The sequence below is a fragment of the Diceros bicornis genome, chromosome 35, assembly GCF_020826845.1.
Source record: "Diceros bicornis minor isolate mBicDic1 chromosome 35, mDicBic1.mat.cur, whole genome shotgun sequence".
Taxonomy (NCBI): domain Eukaryota; kingdom Metazoa; phylum Chordata; class Mammalia; order Perissodactyla; family Rhinocerotidae; genus Diceros; species Diceros bicornis.
This window is the reverse complement of record NC_080774.1, coordinates 9764495-9784124: the sequence shown is the minus strand read 5'-3', so window position 1 is coordinate 9784124 and position 19630 is coordinate 9764495. Positions and strand designations below refer to the sequence as shown.

At 38.2% G+C, this 19630-nt stretch overlaps 1 protein-coding gene across 8 annotated transcripts in view; it reads left to right on the top strand.

Moving 5' to 3' along the window:
* Window positions 1-19630, top strand: part of ATXN2 (ataxin 2) — a 114438-nt gene that overhangs the window by 51905 nt on the left and 42903 nt on the right. For 7 of the 8 annotated variants that reach the window (XM_058531425.1, XM_058531428.1, XM_058531421.1 and 4 more), the window contains exons 6-11: window positions 8322-8446; window positions 10438-10529; window positions 10997-11194; window positions 12669-12847; window positions 14755-14964; window positions 17840-18022. In XM_058531425.1, coding sequence (XP_058387408.1) covers window positions 8322-8446; window positions 10438-10529; window positions 10997-11194; window positions 12669-12847; window positions 14755-14964; window positions 17840-18022 — 987 coding nt within the window. The remainder of the gene's footprint in view (window positions 1-8321; window positions 8447-10437; window positions 10530-10996; window positions 11195-12668; window positions 12848-14754; window positions 14965-17839; window positions 18023-19630) is intronic. The other variant, XM_058531426.1, reaches the window with a different exon arrangement.

Here is a 19630-nt window from a genome sequence, read left to right as displayed (position 1 = left end):
GTGATATCTTTTTGTCAGTATATTTTGTCCCAATGCATTATAATTATCTGGCGTTTAGAAATCATGTTTGTAGAGCTAGGATGTGTATGCCCCATGGTGTCTAGCATAATGCCTTACAGATAGTAGGTACGCAAGATATATTTATTTGTTCAATTGATATTTTTAAAATTTAATATATTTTTACACTCACTATACCCAAACAAGGGAAAAACTAGTTAGTTGTTTCTTAGATAGATATATTGCCATAGGCGATTAGAATCGTAATTACCACTCATTTCCAGGAAATTCAAGAAAGCGGTTATTCGTAGCCAAATCTGAAAACGACTTTCTTACAACATGACATATCCAGGGTCTATTTTTCTGACAGAAGATTGCTTCTAGTAGGCATTTTAATACCCTTTTGAAATATAAAAAACAAAATCTCGTGTTAACTTTTAAAATAAGGCCCAAATGATTCTAGTATAAGGGGGAAAAGTCAGAAACATGGGTAAGGGAGTGAAGAATTAGAGCGTGCATACAGGCTATTTGAAAGTTTTTTATTTTTTTTAATTTAATTTAATTTTATTTTATTTTATTTTTTGTGTGTGAGGAAGATCAGCCCTGAGCTAACATCCGTTGCCAGTCCTCCTCTTTTTTGCTGAGGAAGATTAGCCCTGGGCTAACATCCATGCCCATCTTCCTGTACTTTATATGGGCCGCTGCCACAGCATGGCTTGACAAGTGGTGTGTCAGTCCACGCCTGGGATCCGAACCTGTGAACACCAGGCCCGCCCTGTGAAAGTTTTTTAAAATAATTCATTTGCCTTAGCTGTTGTGTGTGTTAGAAATGCACACATATTTGAATTTATACCTATGTACATAATGTATTTGTGAAGAATAGTGTGAAATCAACTTGACTTCAGTTCAGTTTGAAATCATAGGATTAAAAGATACCATATTGTAGAGATTCATTTATTTTTGTGCTAACCAGGGTTAAAACAACCCCCTTTCTGGGGCCGGCCCAGTGGCGTAGTGGTTAAGTTCGTGTGCCCCTCTTCGATGACCCCAGGGTTCATGGGTTCGGATCCTGGCAGAGACATATGCACTGCTCGTCAAGCCGTGCTATGGCGGGTGTCCCACATACAAAGTAGAGGAGGATGGGCACGGTTGTTAGCCCAGGGCCAATCTTCCTCACGAAAAAACAACAACAAAAAACCCTTTCTACTTATGGGTCACAAAACTCGTTTTCCTAATTGTGCCCTAGAGGCAAAGATATGATTAGGTGGTTCTTCTCTGTTGGGAAAAATGACATTCTATTAAGGTAAGACATTATCGTTAAAAGTATTTAAAATTTTTTATAAAATGTGGAAATGCAGGTGGTTGGCCTTTTGTTCTTAATTTTGTTGTGTTGGTCTGTCCTGTAGAATGTTGTTAGGTGTCACATGACTTTGCTCACCGATGTGTTCTCCTTTATGGTGACATCTCCATCTAGTGGAAAGTCATGGTTTTGCCACTACTGGCTCTTATTTACACACAAGACTTTTAAAGACAGATGTTTGGTCGTGAGTTTTAGCTGCTGGGACAAGAAGAGATTACAAGCAGGAAAGGCTCTGTGCCTGTTTGAGGTGCGCATGTACTGCAGATAGAGACCCTGGTTTCCTGCCCTGACCCTACTACGTGTGAAGTCAGAACGAGCTATGTTTTGTTTTTAATACTTTGTACTAGCTCTTACTGATTCATTTTCTCCTAAAAAGTTTCCAGTTGAAGGGAAGACTTTGGAACTGACTTTTATGGATCTAACCTCAAAGACTTGGATTTTGTGGTTATATAACTCTCATCTCCATGGTGTATCAGACCACTCCCAACATTTTAAATATTAAATAGTTCTGCTTGATAGGCCCAGAATTACAGTTAGAAAGTAGCTGTGGTCATTCACAGTGGATAGAATCTGCTCCTGTGTTTTCTAATTGGCAAGTGCTATTGTTTGGTGTATTTTGTAATGTGACTGTAACTTCTTGGTATTTAAACAGAGGGGTATATACCTTCGGAGTGCATTCAAGTTTCCCATAGTTTCGTGGCTAGGACCCTGATAGCTTCAAATGTTAGTTTGCAAATGGTAGGTTTTGCAAAAATTTATTTTCAGTTTGATCATTTGGAGGAGAACACTATTCCTGTGGAAACTTAGTCTCCTAAGCTCTGTTACTTAATACCTTTCATTTCTGTCCCATTTTAGCAGTTTGCTTTCATGACTTTGTCATCATTTGTAACTACTTCTCTTCCAGAATGCCCCCCAAGATCTCTTCTGACCGTGGCCAACCTAACCTTTACTCTTCTACCGTCTTTCTTCTTGCTGCTCACAGGGCTCTCTGACCCTTTCCTGGCCTTCCATTTTTTAAAATGGAAAAATGAGGTCATTTGTTTGATCCTCCTCTGGACTTCCATTTTTAAACTCCTCTCTGCTTACTCCTGTAGCTGGTCTGCTGGGTGTGGCTGGGGAAAATCCCATTGTGGTCGCTGGTTAGGAATGTGGGGTTTCTAGGTCTTGCTGGAGCTTCAGGAGAACTCAGCAGCCTTTTTTTAACCTGTTTCTGCAACCTTAATGAGCACCCCCTCCCGTCCCTTATTCTGTCTACCTCATTTCCTTTATCCACGGCAGAATGCTCTTTCTTCCTGCTTTTTAGAACATATAGGCAGAGTATTTAATCTGGATCCATGGATTCCTGAATGGTTCATGGAGAGAATTCAGGGCATTGATGAACTTGGATGGGAAAAAATATTATATCTTTATTTTCATTAACCTTTGATTGAAATTTAGCAGTTCTTTCCATTATTCGTATAGGCAACAAACCACTAGTATTAGCAGTATCTGTGACTTCAGCACCTATAGAACTCAGTTAATTTCATATCATTTATATAGATGAGAATATCTCAAAATATTGCTTATGTTCATCAGCTCTAAAATTACAGTAGTTATTAGATTTGCTGTTAGATCTTATTGTTTAATGCATTAATAAAGAAGCATATATATTACTATGGCACAGATTTGATTTTTTAGTTTTGCTAACTGCATTTCAGTATAATTGGTCTCCTTTGATTTCCTATGTATTTTATGCATTTAAATCCATAGGCTTCCCCAAAGTTCCAAAGGGGTCCATGGATCAAAGGAAAAAGAGGGGCCGGGGGGCCGGCCCTGTGGCGTAGCAGTTAAGTGCACACGCTCCGCTGCTGGCGGCCCAGGTTCAGATCCCGGGTGTGTACCGACACATCGCTTGTCAGGCCATGCTGAGGTGGCATCCCATATAGAGTGGAGGAAGATGGGCACGGATATTAGCTCAGGGCCAGTCTTCCTCAGCAAAAGGAGGAGGACTGGCATTGAATGTTAGCTCAGGGCTGATCTTCCTCACAAAAAAAAAGAAACAAAAACAAGAAAAAAAAGGGGCCGGCATGGGGGTGTAGTGGTTAAGTTTGTGTGCTCCGCTTCAGCAGCCTGAGGTTTGCAGGTGCAGATCCCAGGCACAGATGTATGCACTGCTCATCAAACCATGCTGTGGTGACGTCCCATGTACAAAATAGAGGAGGATAGGCACAGATGTTAGCTTAGGGCCAGTCTGTCTCACCAAAAAGGGAGAGTGGCAACAGATGTTAGCTCAGGACCAATTTTCCTCGCCAAAAAAAAAAAGAAGAAGAAGAAAGAAAGAAAGAAAAAAGGTTAAGAATCCCTAGTCTAGAGGCTCCTTGTGCTCCATCTCCCTGCAGTCCTCTCTTTTTTTCTCCCTCCTGCCTGAAGACAACGCCTCTACTTGTCGCCTTGGTTTTGTTGTTCCTGTCCATACACCCTGGGCCCTTACTGTGCTCATTATCCTAATCTTGTTTCTTTATGCTGTTCTTTAATATGGTCTATCTAATAAAATAAATGGTTTAGTGTATTCTCATAGTGTAAAATTTTATACAGAACAGATGAGTATAAAATAAAAGGTAATCTCTCTGGCCCCAGATTTCACTTGCCTGGGGAAGCCTATGGACTTTTGTACAATCTGGAAAAATTTTATTTTTAAATACTACTCTTGTCTATGTTGGAGCCCCTTTACTTCCCCCTGCTTAATTCCTGCTTGTGTTTTTGAAGTCCTAGATCAGCTGTTACTTGTAAAGCCACAGCCTTGTGTTCCTCAGACTTTGTTCTTAATCATATTTTAGCACTTTTCACATTAGATTCTGAAAGATTTGCTTCATGTCTGTAACTACTCTCCCATACCTGGGAGCTCCTGCAGGAAAAGGCAGGGATATTGTGTCTTAGTCAAATATGAATCCCCACCTCATCCAGACTCGATGACTAGCACATTGTAGGTACTCAGTAAATGCTAAACATAAATAAATGGTCTCTTAGTTGCCAGGTTGGCACCCACTGTAACTGATACTCTATTGTGTATAGACCGGTCCACATATGACTGATGGTATATGATGAGAAACTATTTTTTAAAGTCGTTGAAAAAAGTCACAGTATTAATAATTGATCAAAACAGAACAATATCATAGAAATAAATTTTTTTATTTATCTAGAATTTCAATAAGAAAAAGCACATTTAATTGAGAGATGAAATGAGGTAGCTGAGGATTTTGGTTAAGACTTCTGGAAGCACAATTGAGGGATTCTGATGTTAAGTCTGATAATTTTTAAGTTTCATCTAGTTTTATGTCATTTTGTAGTTTTAATAAATTTAAATTTACAGTATGTCACTATCATTTTACTTAGTTCACTACTTTTATGACCCTTTAAAAAATTCTCAGACAACTTTGAGTGAATTTTCAGAGTCATAATTGACCGAGAGGTAAAGGAGGAAAAGTTGGGGAGCAGAGCCTGTATTCTATTTCCTGAGTCTGGGGCTGAGGGGAGAGAGGCCGTGCATTGTTTGAGACATTTCTTTCCAGTCACCGCCAGGTGGCACCACTGGCCCAGAATGACTGAGTTTCTGCCTAGAATCAGAAGGAAGGGAAGGTGTTAAGAACCCACCTTCTGTGGGGGTAGCATAGGGGGTTCAGGGATGGGGGGAGGATAATCTTGTACCATTTTTGCCTCTAGTCTAGAGATTTTTGTAAATTGGATGTTTATAAGGCAGGGAATGAAGCCCTTGAAGAATTTAAATCTTTATTTTCTCATCTGACAATTTTTATTGTTTTTCTTTCTATACCTGTTGTTCCTTCAGAAACAGGTAACGTTTTTCTAACAGTCACTTTGTATTCTTGCATCTTGCTTTTATAATGGTTTTGTTTCTTACCATGGAGGATAATGGAAAATTAATATACTCTGACTTACAGCATTGGAAAAATCTACATACAGATTCCCACTGTTACAATTAGATAATAGCTAGTTTATTTTTTATTTTATTATTTTTTTTGTGAGGAACATCAGCCCTGAGCTAACATCCATGCCAATCCTCCTCTCTTTGTTGAGGAAGACTGACTCTGAGCTAACATCTATTGCCAATCCTCCTCCTTTTTTTTCACTTTTTCTCCCCAAAGCCCCAGTGGATAGTTGTGTGTCATAGTTGCACATCCTTCTAGTTGCTGTATGTGGGACGCTGCCTCAGCATGGCCGGACAAGCAGTGCTTCGGTGCGCGCCTGGGATCCGAACCCGGGCCGCTAGCGCGCACACTTAACCACTAAGCCATGGGGCCGGCCCCCTTATTTTTTGAACTTTGCAGAAATTCTGGCTACAACGTTGTACTATTTAATACCAGAAATGTTGTTTCAGAAATCCAAACATGGCAGTTAATAAAATAGCATTTTCAGAATTGATAGTAGTGGATATTGGTAACTGTGTAGAGTGAAATATCCAGGTCTTGCTTCCTTCTAGCTAATGATACAGTGTTGACCTGACAATAACCAGAGTTTTCCCCCAGCATCCTGTTACTATAGCCTCATTTTGTGCTGACACTTCACTTCTGCACATCTTATATACATCTTTCCCTAAACTCTTTACTCATCTTCAAAAAGGAACTTTCTTTGGGGGAAATTTTAAAATCAAAGAATATCATTTGTTATTAATAGAAACATACTTTTGCGTTTTCTCTTCCCCTCATATCTACCTTGAAAGAAAACCATAATGCTAAGTAACAATATGTGAATAGTTAATTCCTTTATAAGGTTGATATTGTAAACAGAAGATTTAAGGTAAAAATGTGATATTGAAAAATTTATAGCCTAAATTGTGATCAGAAGAGTAAAGCTTGATTCAATGAAGTTTTAGATGCTTGCTTTTCTACATTGGCTCCCGTTCAGGAATCCTTGTTGGTTTTGTTTAGAATAATACCGATAAAAGTATGTTTAAGCTATTTTTCTTGTATATTTCAATCTTTCAATTTGAGGAGGGGTTGGCTCAGTCCCTAGTCTTTCCTAAATATTTTGACGTACACACACGCATACCCTGCAATGAGAAAACGTCCATTTATGTGGTTCTGTAAAAAAAACCTTGCTGCTTTGACTTTTAATTTGAGTAAAGAGTATTATCTTTAATGCTGAATTTCCATTTAAGTAAGTGCATTCTTCACTTAAATACATGCTTTTCAAAAACTAGTGTGATTAAAACATTAATGAGATCTTAAATATAAATTAATCCTGTTGCTTCTTGCAGAAGATAACAGCTGGTTTGAAATTTTCCTGTAGTCTCATTTTTCTGTTCTAGTTTTGTGAGAATTAAAGTAGGGAATTTCAGCATCTTAATGTCAGTTATTATTTGATGTTTTCTTGGAGTGTTTCAAATTCTTGAAAATACACATGACAAAATTAATTTTCACCAAGGATTTGTGTAACTTTAAGATGATATAGAGTAGCGCTTGACTCAGGCGAGTGTCTTGCACAAAGCCAAGCTTTTAGGGTCGTCAGTGGCTTCTAGCTGAAGATGGCATCAGTCTGTTAGAACCTCTTAGAGAGCTTTTCCAAAATGCAGTCATCTTCCAGTGAATGCTCCATCCTACCCCCAGTTGAGACCTGCTGTTCTGGGGCTCCCCCTTGGTACGCTCTTGGCTCTTATAATTGCTAGCAGTGGGAGCCATGCTGCTGGTAGAGCTGGCAGCTACGCCCCTGGGTGCAATTATGCTTTTATTCCTTGGTGTGCATGTACACACACCCACACACACCCATCCACCCCTAGTTTGGGATGAGAGGATGTAAGAGCTAGCTAGGCTTGTGGTGCCATGCCTAAATTTGCTGGGTCAAATTTCTTATTTTGGCATCATCACCTTGCCCACTAGGGAGTCGATGACAGTTAAGAAGTAGTGCCAAATCAAAAATTCCTCTGGAGTTGTCTCTTTGGAAGGAGACACAGCTGTTGATTGTTCTCTTCCTCTTCCTTGTTGGTGGCAGCTTGCAGTACACATGAGGGCACCATGATTAGGAGCCAGTACTCTCTAGCAGAGCCAGATCAGCAGAAGTATCACTCCCTAACCCTGTGCTAGATGATACCTTATGGGTCCCACCATTTAAATGCAAGCCTATATCTCCAAAGCATTTCCTAACACTATCATTGCCCAAGTGGACCTTTATTTAGCTGGGTCCTAACTCCTAACTAGAGAAAAATTTCCTTTGCTGGGTAGCAGCTATGATAGTTACTGTTAGCTGAACATATTGATGCCACGTTGCTCTTACAAGCTAGTGCTCCTCAGTAACATTAGCAGAGGAAGAGAGGACTCAGTAAGAGAGGGAAGTGTTGATAGGAAGTCCAGGTAGTCCTGCTACCTGAACCTTCTGGGGAGAGGTAACACTGTAGGGCCTGCACTTTGTAACAGAGTGACTTTAGGGAAAAATAAGGGATGGTTCACTTAGAATGGCTTCAGTTACTAATGGCAAGAGTATATTAGGATACTAACGCCTGCATATAGACGTGGATTTGGAAAGTTAAAAACATCTGCATATGTTTGGCTGCAGGAGCTCTGATGGTATATCTAATTAGTGGGTCTATTAAACAAAAGAGATCTTATTTTAGATGGATTGATAGAAATTTTCTGGGGCACTTCTGAAACACAAAGTAATTATTTTTAATATAATTTAATGACTTGTATGAATGCATTAAAATGTATTTCATGTGGCTTAAAATTAATGGGAAAAACATACTTTCACTAATAATCATCTGTGATGCCATTTACTGAATTAAGTTTTTTGAAGATGATAGTAGTAGAAGCTTTACACATCTGAAGGCAATACTGTTAGTGAATGTTATTCGTTGTATATCAGAAATTCACTTTCCATCATTATTTTTTAGCACACATTGTTGTTGATAATTCATGTGTGTATTGGTGTAACCCATTGTCCGGTTGTATGATCTTTCAACCAAAACTATCCTTTGCAGATGCTTTTACTGACTCTGCTATCACTGCTAAAGTGAATGGTGAACACAAGGAGAAGGACCTGGAGCCCTGGGATGCGGGTGAACTCACTACCAACGAGGAACTGGAGGCTTTGGAAAATGATGTCGTAAGTAAAATCTTTTCGATTAGTATCTATGGTCTGGTGATGTAGTATGCCATCCTATCACCTGGTTTTAATTGAAGTGTGTTGTTGTAGTGAATATTTTAAAGCAGCAGTTTTATTGTGTAAATAGAGACTTCCCCCCAGGCAGTAAATACAGAAAAATGTTTCTTTGGGATGCTTATGAATTATTTCTGTGTTTTTAAAGTAAATCACAATCAACTTACAAATTTAAATTGGAAACCATGGGAAACTGGAAATGCTGGCATGTTTTGCTTTGAATGCTCTGCAGAATAAGGCAGCCTAAGGAAAGTGGTGTCTTAATTGTCTTGACTTGACTTAGAGGTGAGGTCAAAGTATGACTTTTAGGCTTCTTGTCTGAGGAAGCATGTCCACTAAAAAGAATGGTATTCTGATATGGAAAGATATTCAAGCCTTACTAAAAGAAAAAGCAAGTTGCAAAACAGGAAGATCCTCTTTGAATTAAAAAAAAGAGAGAGCCGATCATACTGATTGTATTCTTATATATGCGTAGAGATTGTCTGGAATTGTGCCCAAGAAATTATTAATAGTGGTTATCGGGCCAGCCCCGTGGCTTAGCCGTTAAGTGCGTGCGCTCTGCTCCTGGCGGCCACGGTTCGGATCCCGGGCGCACACCGACGCACCGCTTCTCCGGCCATGCTGAGGCCGCGTCCCACATACAGCAACTAGAGGGATGTGCAGCTGTGACATACAACTATCTACTGGGGCTTTGGGGGGGAAATAAATAAATAATAAAATTATTTAAAAAAAAAAAAAAAACAGTGGTTATCTAGGCACACTGGGATTGGAAGACTTTTACTTTTTGCTGAGTGTCTTTCGGCATGGTTTAGAGTTTTTACATGGAGCATATACTACCTAAGTAATTTTAAAGCCTCCGTAGGTAGCTGATTTCCTGCCCACATGTTTTAGGCCTAAGGAGTTGCTTTAGTGGTGGAATTACATTATAGTCTTATTTGGGGTGGCGCAGAAGGACCCAAGGTTGATGGGTAACCTTAGAGGCAAGCTGTAGTGTTGAAGTTGCCATCAACATTGCTTGGATGATGCTGTGTCCTGTCTTCTGAGATGGATCATGATTATGCACTGTATGTATTTTGCCCCTTTCCGCCAGTAAGGCTTTAAAAGAGGAGTTGAAACATTAGAAAGAGAACTGTTCACCCAGATACTAATATTTACCAGTGAAGATTCTTCCTGCCTCTGCCACTGATTGGTTGATTCTTACAGATTAAAGAATGCAGTCTAGCTTTAGAGAGTGGTAGTTTTCTCATAGAATTGGAGAATTATATACGCTGAGGTTACAGGTTAGGGCACCAAGGCACGAATTCCATTGCTGAGGACCTACAACTGCTAATGGCAAAACCTGTTCTCAAGCTCAGCTCCTGTGACTTTGTCCAGTGATTGACTTGTTCCCTCACGCATGCTGCCTTCCCTTTGAGCAAGCCCAGGAGGAAGGGGAGGATGGTAGAGATCTAGTACCACGCTCCTACCTTGAAACAGTGATGCTGCAGGGAAGGCTTTGGCTTCTCCCCTTCTTCCCCTGAAACACTGGAAATATTTTTGGCTGTCCAAAAGCACCCCTTGTCTCGCACAGACCTGATGATCAGTCAACTCAAAAAGGTTTTCTGTAAATCGATAGAAAAATGATAGGGAGTAGGGAAAGGCGAGAACCCTGACCTGAAGGCTCATATTTTATGAAGTAACTAAAATGTTCTAGACTTTTACTAATGACGTCTCAAGTAGTAGTTTTGTATAGTTATTTACCAACTTGTAGGGGCTGATATGTAGAAGAAAAGTTTTTCCTTAAAACATTTTCAAAGGAAATTTTTGCCCATTTTTTTAAATTTGCTAGATTTTGCTAGTATGGTATGGTAGATATTGTTAATGTACATATTGATTGAATTGAATTAAAGATGACAAATACTTTGTCATTTTGAAAAATGAGCTTCATTTTCTTCTAGTCTAATGGATGGGATCCCAATGATATGTTTCGGTATAATGAAGAAAATTATGGTGTAGTGTCTACATATGATAGCAGTTTATCATCATATACGTAAGTTTAAAAAGTTTGCTTTTATTTTGGTGCATTTGTCTTTGATTTTCATCAACTTAAATTATGATGTTGAGTAAATGTTTCTGTTGGATTTTCAGTTATGTGAAAGAATTATCCTGTTACTACCTAGGCTGATAAATTCCCATTAAAACAGAGAGTAAATGTACTTTACCTATACCCTAATGTTATGCTCAAATTTTATTTTTAAGTTGTAAAAACTCTAGATTTGCAAGTGTAGAGGTTATGGGGGGATAGTCAATTTAGCCAGTTTTGGAAATGTTATATTTCTCTAGGGAAAAGGTAACAAAAAAATTCAAATTTGATTTATAAATAAATAGATCACTGTAACTCTCTTACTGTTTTACCAGCATTTCAAATTCTAAATTCCCTTAATAATTGATTGTGACAGATATATAAATTCTGACTTTAAAATACTCACTTTGCTTTTTCTTTTCCTCATGTTTCAGGGTGCCCTTAGAAAGGGATAACTCAGAAGAATTTTTAAAACGAGAAGCAAGGGCAAACCAGTTAGCAGAAGAAATTGAATCAAGTGCCCAGTACAAAGCCCGAGTGGCCCTGGAAAATGATGATAGGAGCGAAGAAGAAAAATACACAGCAGTTCAGAGAAATTCCAGTGAACGTGAGGGCCACAGCATAAACACTAGGTATTTAAAGGAAATCATGATGCAGTATTTTGGATACACAACTCAAGGTCTGTGTGAGAAGGTGTATTATTATTATTATATTTCATCTTCCTTTAATGTAGCTTAGGTAGAGAATGCAAATGGAACTGGTTTAAGATTCTGTTAGAGAAAAGATTATAGTAATCTTGGAAACTATTTTTTAAGTGTCAGCTCTGTGGAACTAAGTGTTGGATATATAGTGATGAGCAAGCCAGGGTCTGGAAGAGCTCATAAAGAAACAATGGTCAGGTCGGGGGATGCATATAACATAATAACGGTTCAATATGATTTGCTAGATTGGAGGTATGTTCAAAGTACTAGGAACGTCCCGAGTGAGGAGGAACTAGCGTGACTTGTGGGATCAGAGAAAGCCTCACAGAGGAGGTGACGTTTTGTGATTAGATCTGTCTGCCACTCCAAGAGAAGTAAGGGAAATTTCTCGCATGGTGAGAAGACATGTGAAGGACCTGGCTAGCTCTGGAAAAGGCTAGTTGTTTCATATCTCTGGAGTATAGGGTGTGCGTGGAGGGAACAGTGGTGGCAGCTGGTGGTGGGAACTGAGGTAAAAAAGGACTGCATGTCACGGTCAAGAGCACCTTGTAGGTGGGGACGGTGCGCACGAACCTGGGACACTGAGAGCTGGCTGAAACGTGGAGACCAGTTAGTGTACTGAAACAGTTCAAGTATGAGAACCTGGCAGCCACCTAGACCAGGACTGGTGATAGAAAGGTTAGAAAAACCAGGGGTGACCCTGAGGCTTATTTGATAACTAAGCAGATTTCTGGTTGTACTGTTCTACTGGAGGTAGAAAACATGGAGCAAGTTTGAGGGGAGATAGGCTGAGTCCATTTGTGCAATTTACTGCATTTGAGGGGCTCACAGGTCTTTCATTCATTTATTCCTAAACATGTTGAGAAACACCTACTACATAACTGGTACAGTAAGATATACATCCTGTCTTCAAGGTACTCACAGCTTAGAGTCTGGTGATTTTAATCAAAGTGTTTAGGGGGAGATGTTGAGACTGTGGGACTGCTGACAGTGTGGATTTGGAATTCATCGGCATTGCTGATATTGAAGCCATGAAAAACCAGTGAACAGCCCCAGAGGAAGAAGAGATCTCAGAGAAAACAAAGTGTAGAGAAAGCCAAGGAAGAAGAAAATTTCAAGACAGACCGTGATTGATAGAATCAGCCATAGGGAGGCCACGTAGGATGAGAATGAACACACATCTGTTAATCTTTGTGCTTAGGAGGAGAATCTGAGGGAAAGGAAAGGCCAGAGGCTAGAACTCAGGGTAAGATGGAAGAATAGGGGTGTCTGGGAGTGAGGCAGTTTGTTTAGTGTTTAACCTTTTTATGACAAGCATTCCTTTCCGCCTAAATTACTTTTAGATATGTTTCATTGGCCTGGTACCTGTTAGGATAAAATGATTTAGAGGATCTCTCATTTTCAGGGAAAATAAATATATTCCTCCTGGACAAAGAAATAGAGAAGTCATATCCTGGGGAAGTGGGAGACAGAATTCACCGCGTATGGGCCAGCCTGGATCGGGCTCCATGCCATCAAGATCCACCTCTCACACTTCAGATTTCAACCCGAATTCTGGTTCAGACCAAAGAGTAGTTAATGGAGGCAAGTATTTTGACCAAATTTGTCAATGTCATCAATCAAATACATAGTTTTCTGACTATTTACAAGTTTATATAGTTGGTAAGAACATGCATACCTTGAATGATTTCTGTGGAGTAGTTTTCATTTCAAAATTATTTGAAGTTTACCTTTGTGGATGTCAAATTAGTAAAATTAGTAAAAATTAGTATAGGTTATTGGCATATGCACTATTTAGTATGATGAAATACAGAGTATTAATATAAAGTGCTAAATTTAACCAGAGACATTTACTTGGCCAAAAAACACTCCACATATAAAGAAATTGGAAACTTTGGGTAGGTTCTCAATTTTAAAAACACTGGATGATAAAATTATTTAGACATAGTTTATATGGAAAATCCTAATCTGTGTGAAACAATCAGTGGTTAATATAGATTCATTTTCATTAACTCTTTGTTTATATATCTGTATTGCGCTTACTTCAAGAAAGGATTTGAGGTAACTTGTAGTATAAGACATGACCAAGAGTCATGTGAAGAAGGTAAAGAAGCTAGTATGCTTAAAAAAACAAAAATAGCTCTTAGTGTAAGGGTGGATATTGTAGTTTAGCTAAAGTAGAGTAAAAGAAACTTGAATCTTTAGTAGGAAGATATTTTTCTACTTTACCTCTAAATCTAGGTTGAATATAGCTGATAGATCATGGATCTTTCATATAAGTCAGGGATACTGGGCAGCAGTACTGTAGACAGTATGGAAATACAGTAATTAATAATAGCAATAATGTGTTAACTAGCTTAGGGGTTTTTGAAAAGTGGGCATCCAATTTTAGGTATTCAAGTTTGGAAATTTAGAAAAATAGAGAACACTAAGTTTCCAATTTCATTTGTTTTCATTGAGTCTTTCTCCAGAATTCCTCTCCAAATGAACACTCTTGAGTATTTTCTATACTTAGTATTGGGGGTGAAATTTCTTTGCTCACTGAGTAAAGAATTTTAGTTATTCATGAACAGAACTTTCAAAGTAAAAACCTGAAGGGGGCTGGGAAGTGTATGATACTCAAGTGTGTGGAACCCTATGGAGAGGAGACCTGGACTGTTTCCTAAGATGAAGGTAAGTGATCTGTCATGTTACATGTTTAGCTGTATTTTGACCTGTGCATATCCGTCAGTGTCAATTTATTTGGTGATGACTGCTCTGTAGTTGCACTGTTTATTAAGCAGTCGCTTAGATAAGTGTTTAACTGCATAAATTATGTAGAAGGCCTAGCTTCTTTTTCTAATTTGATAAAATTAAAATGTTTTTTGAAAAGGCAATGAATATTAACCTTTGTCACTTCTGTGACTCTAGAAAATAGTAGAAGTAATGTTTTTTCCTACTTAAATGGACTTGCTTGATGAGATTTCAAACTGAACCTTACGTTCAAGTATAAACTAGATGAAAATCACAGATGGTTATAAGAAACCAGCATTTTTAATGGGCTATAATAGCTGCTGCTTATTTTCATTATGTTTCAAAAGCTGAAACTAATATAGTGAATAATCTTGTTCCTGAGTTTTGTGATTTATTGTGTGAAGTTATCTAGTGAATGTTATACTCCTTTTAACAATTGATTACTGAGAAACAGTTACAGAAGCAGAAGTAATAGGCAAAGTCTTAACTGTCTTCTTCGATAGTATGTGTAGATCCTAATTAACCCTTTGGGAACGTGTATTCATTTAAACAGACTTAATTTTAAGGAGGTTAAAGTAAAATGTGAATTTGTGTCAGTTAAGTTATGCTAAAACATATCACAAATCAAATGACTGTCCTCAAAGGGTTAAAATGTACAAGAAATCATTTTTGTCATTTTACTTTTTTTTCTGTTTACTTTTTTCCCTCATTTTTTTCTTTAGTTTTTATACTTTCCTTCATATCATTTGTTCTGTCAGGTGTTCCCTGGCCATCGCCTTGCCCATCTCCTTCCTCTCGCCCACCTTCTCGCTACCAGTCAGGTCCCAACTCTCTTCCACCTCGGGCAGCCACCCCTACACGGCCGCCCTCCAGGCCCCCCTCGCGGCCATCCAGACCCCCGTCTCACCCCTCTGCTCATGGTTCTCCAGCTCCTGTCTCTACTATGCCTAAACGCATGTCTTCAGAAGGTACAATACCACAATTTGTTCATGTTTTTGTTTGTCTTTGTTTAACTCCTATGTGAGTTTATAATTACAAAATAGTTTCCTCTTCATTATTTAATAACCTATAATTTCCGTGTTTTAACTTTAGTTTATTAAAACTATTTCTATTAACCTTTTGTTCATTAGAGAGAAATTTGATAAATGTGTGTGAAGCTATGAACTATCCTGAACTGTAAGGATGGGAGTTTATCTCTGCCTGGTAATGATGCTCCTTTACAGCCGCAGAAGGTCTGCCCCAGGGCCCTCTCGCCCAGTTCACAGTGTACTCGGTGGTTAATGGAAAACTGCGCTTTGTTCGCCCAGTCTTGCACCTTTTGGTAGAGCCTGTCAGTGTACAGCTCCTTGGCCAAGGTTCTAGTGAACCTGCCTGTTGGCCGTAGACAGGAGCGGTGCTCCTTGTTGAAAGGGACATTCCTGGAGCTGCCTTTGTGTGTCTGCCCTTAGATTACAATACAGAGTTTGGTTTTATGTTTGGGGAATTTAAAGAAGTTAGCTGTGTGATATTTTATAGTGAAAGTCTGGTTTAATCTGGAAGAAATCCTTGATCCAAGATAAAATTGTTAATAAAAACCACGTATGACTTTGAATCTTTAGGTTTTGTTTTTTTTTTTGCCCTTGTCAAAAAAAAGAATAAAATCCTGTAATTCTGGTTCAGTATTTGGTTCCAAATCCACCATTGCTACATGCCGAATACATCGATGTGTTGTAGAAAGGTTACATTTTAATTTAAATATGGCGCATAAATTAAAAACCTGCTTTCTGAGTGATAATGTTCTTTTGATATTATTTCAGAGTATATGTTAAAATTTTAATCTGATTTGTTTGTTAAAGTTGCAGTTGATATAGCTTATGTTGAGACTAATGCAGCTTTCTGTCATAAAGTGCTTCCCTGGAGAAAAACTATGTTGGCTCCTTTTTATTAAATTGTTGCCGTCCAAGCGGGGAGGTCATGTGATCTTGACTAAAGCTGCTCACCTTGAACAGCACGTTGCACTGATTTTCTAGGTGACTTCCTTACTCAGAAGTGCCTGTAACGGTGGCCACTAAATGAAAAGTTAAATTCTGTTGAAGTATTTGTTGTGGTCTATTGTTTGAATAAGTGATGTTTAAATATGTTAGATAAAACAGGACTCAATAGTGAGTGTGAACGTCTTCACTACAGTAAGATGTAAGGGCTGCTTGTGGATTGGCTATTCACGCAAAATATACGTTCTGCAGATTCGGGGGTGCTGCATTATTCAAATTTTCTTCTTAGCTAGTTTGAATTAAAATGTTTTCTAGTCATGTAGTTAGGTGACACTGAGATATTTTTTTAAGTGTGAACTTCAGAATTAAAACTATTAAATATAGTGGTTTTCTGTGTTTAATACAGGAGAGTATATTTTGTTTCTGTAAGTATTTTATATATTACCTGAAAGAATGAATTTTTTAAAGTTACAGTTTGATTTCATTGAGCTATGCCAACCAGTGTTCTTGGTCTTCTTCTATAAAGGGATGTAAAAAACATGTGTAAGTAATGGAAATACCCAATTCTTTTTTGTTGGTGAGGAAGATCAGCCCTGAGCTAACATCCGATGCCAATCCTCCTCTTTTTTGCTGAGGAAGATTGGCCCTGGGCTAACATTGGTGTCCGTCTTCCTCTACCTTATATGGGACGCCGCCACAGCATGTCTCGACAAGCAGTGCGTCAGAGCATGCCCAGGGTCCGAACCTGTGAAACCTCGGGCCGCCGAAGTGGAGCGTGTGCACCTAACCGCTATGCCACCAGCCCGGCCCCGAATACCCAATTCTTAAATAATTCTTTGATATAAATCATATCTCCAGTTAAAAACTGTAATATGTAACAATATTCGTTTTAAGATTGTGTCCATGATTAAATTCTTACTGAGGACACAAATGAATTTAACATTCTGAAGAGTTAGGCAGCAAGATGAGAGTGAGGAGCATTGCTTTGACATTAAGAACGAGTTTTGCTTGGTGTTAGCACTATCAGGCTTCTCTGGTGAGAGCCATTCTCTTCACTGTTTTCACCTGACTGTTTTGTTTAAACGCACAGTAGACTTCTTTGGAAATAGAAACCGATAAGGGGGGTGATAGAAGTAATGATGTAGAATTTTGACAATTCATATAGTGCAAATTTTTTCCCCAAATGTCAGTCGTTCTTTTCTTACAAGTCATGCCTCAACAGTAGAATTTTCAGCTCACAGCCTGATAAGTCTGAGCAGCTGCTTACAGGTGAGGACTGTTTTAAGCCATGGGTGTAAAATTGATCACCATGGCAGAAGAGGTAGATAAACTAAGATTTTGGAGAAATTTAAGAACGGTATGGACATATATTTCAATAGTCCAAAGGAATGTAGGGGTTAATAGCTTTTTGTTTAAAAATGTTATTTTTTTATAATTTTAGAAGTAATATAGAAAATTTGAGGGAAGAAGCTAAAAGTATATGGTAGAATAAAAATCGTTCCATCATGTAGCCATAACTTCTGTTAACATTTTATATGCCTACACATAATGAATATAGATTAAACAAATTGAAAAAATCTTTGAAGAGTTATGACATCTTATTGTTTGATTTCTTACCACTAATTTCATCCTCCCCTTTCTTTAAAGGGAAATAAAATAAAATTTATTTATAAAACTTTGTGTCATTCCACAAAATAATTCTGAAAGAGTGTGGCCAGAAATATGTATGGTGTTTTATCTCTTTTTTTTTAACCGAGGAGAAACTGGAGAGAGAGTGAATGTGTGTGTGTGTGTGAATGGAATGTGTCTATTTAGCAGAAAAGTAGTGATGGACGTTGTGGCATTTATGTGATGTTCACTGTTCCTTTCTTAGGGCCTCCAAGGATGTCCCCAAAGGCCCAGCGACACCCTAGAAATCACAGAGTTTCTGCTGGGAGGGGTTCCATTTCCAGTGGCCTAGAATTTGTATCCCACACCCCACCAAGTGAAGCCGCTGCTCCTCCAGCAGCAAGGACCAGTCCTGCGGGAGGCACGTGGTCATCAGTGGTCAGCGGGGGTAGGTAACACTTGGCTTGGAGCATAATGACAATGTTCCTGTTGTAATTCTACTAGATGTGAAAAGGGCTGGGCTTTAGATCTGTTTGAGGCAGTATAAGTGTATAAAAAATAGTGGAGTAACCAGGACTTGGAAAACCTGTAGTATTTTTATTCTGGGTTCTACCATTTATTCACTATATGTTAGAGCAAATCATAAATTTCAGTTTTCTCAATGAGTAAAGTAATTTGCCTAGTCTGCTTTGTGGACTGATGATGAGAGTCATGAGGTTCATAAGTATGAATATTCTTTATAGTTGTATAAAGTACCCCTCAAATATAAGACAAATACAGTATGTATCACCGTTTAGAGGTACTGTATTTCCTGTCTTCTTAGCAACATTTATTTTGGGCTTACAGTGCTGTGTGGGTCTATAGCATCTGTATATGGCACTAATTTCTGACTGTATTTCCCTTATAAGGAATATGAAACACAGATGAGGGGCCCAAGTTTTATCTGTGATTACTCGGAGGAATGTGCCAACAGCAGCTATAAAAGTGTAAAAAAAATATACTTTGACAAGATCTTACAATTAGCTAAGACTGCTTGTTAATGTTTTGCTTCCTAGATAATTGTGGAGATAATTGAAGTAGAGAGGTTGAGCATGTAATAATTGCATTTTTTCGTCATAATCTATCTTAATCAGTGCATAGGACCCTTAAAGAAAAAGGATCTTTAAGCTTAAACAAACAAAAATATTCCCAACTCTATTAAATGTCTTTAGTTGATATACAGTGCTCAGCTTTATGTACATATAATTTTATTATAAATTCCTTTGCACTTTCTATTTTCTTCTTTGGTCTTCAGTTATAAGGAAATAATTAAATTAACAAAAAAAAATAGAATTTCTGAAGTCTTTATTTCTTCAGTTGTACCGTTAATCATTTGACATTAGTCAGATGATCTGGAAATGAATTTTGAGAGTAACAACATGATTATAGAGGTGAAAGGGTAAAAACATAGTTATTAGAGATATGCACAGAACAGTGTTACAAGTTTGCCCTATATGCTAATTAGAAAATAATTGTTGAATAATAGTTTCCTTCCATGACTTTGTGACTTAAAAAAGTAAAGAACTACTAAAGTGAAGCAAATTGAACCATTTTCTATAAACCGTTGAATCTGAGCTCTACGAATAGGTTTATAATGGAATATGAAATGTGTTAGGTACTTATTTTGAAGTCATGTGTAATATGAACCTCTGCCTGGATTATCTTCCCCTTTTGGCTAAATTGGGTCCCCGATTTCCTTAGTTATGCAGAGTGGATCTTGATATGGCAAGAAAGAACATATGTGATTGGCTGCAAGATGCTAACAGGTGTTTGAGTTTTTTATTATTTGAAGGAGGAACAAATAAGCCCACTTTCTAGGACTCTTCCCCCACCTATTTTATAGAAACAGTCTCACTTTTTAGTAGAGAATGTTGCTATCTTTATCTTTAAAAGTGGCATTTATCCTGCCTTAGAAATCCAGTTTCTAACTTCATTTAAAATACTGCCTTTTAGAATTAATGTATTTAGTTAGGAGGAAAAAGTACAGTTTTACTTAGGTATTAGTAATTGCTGTCAT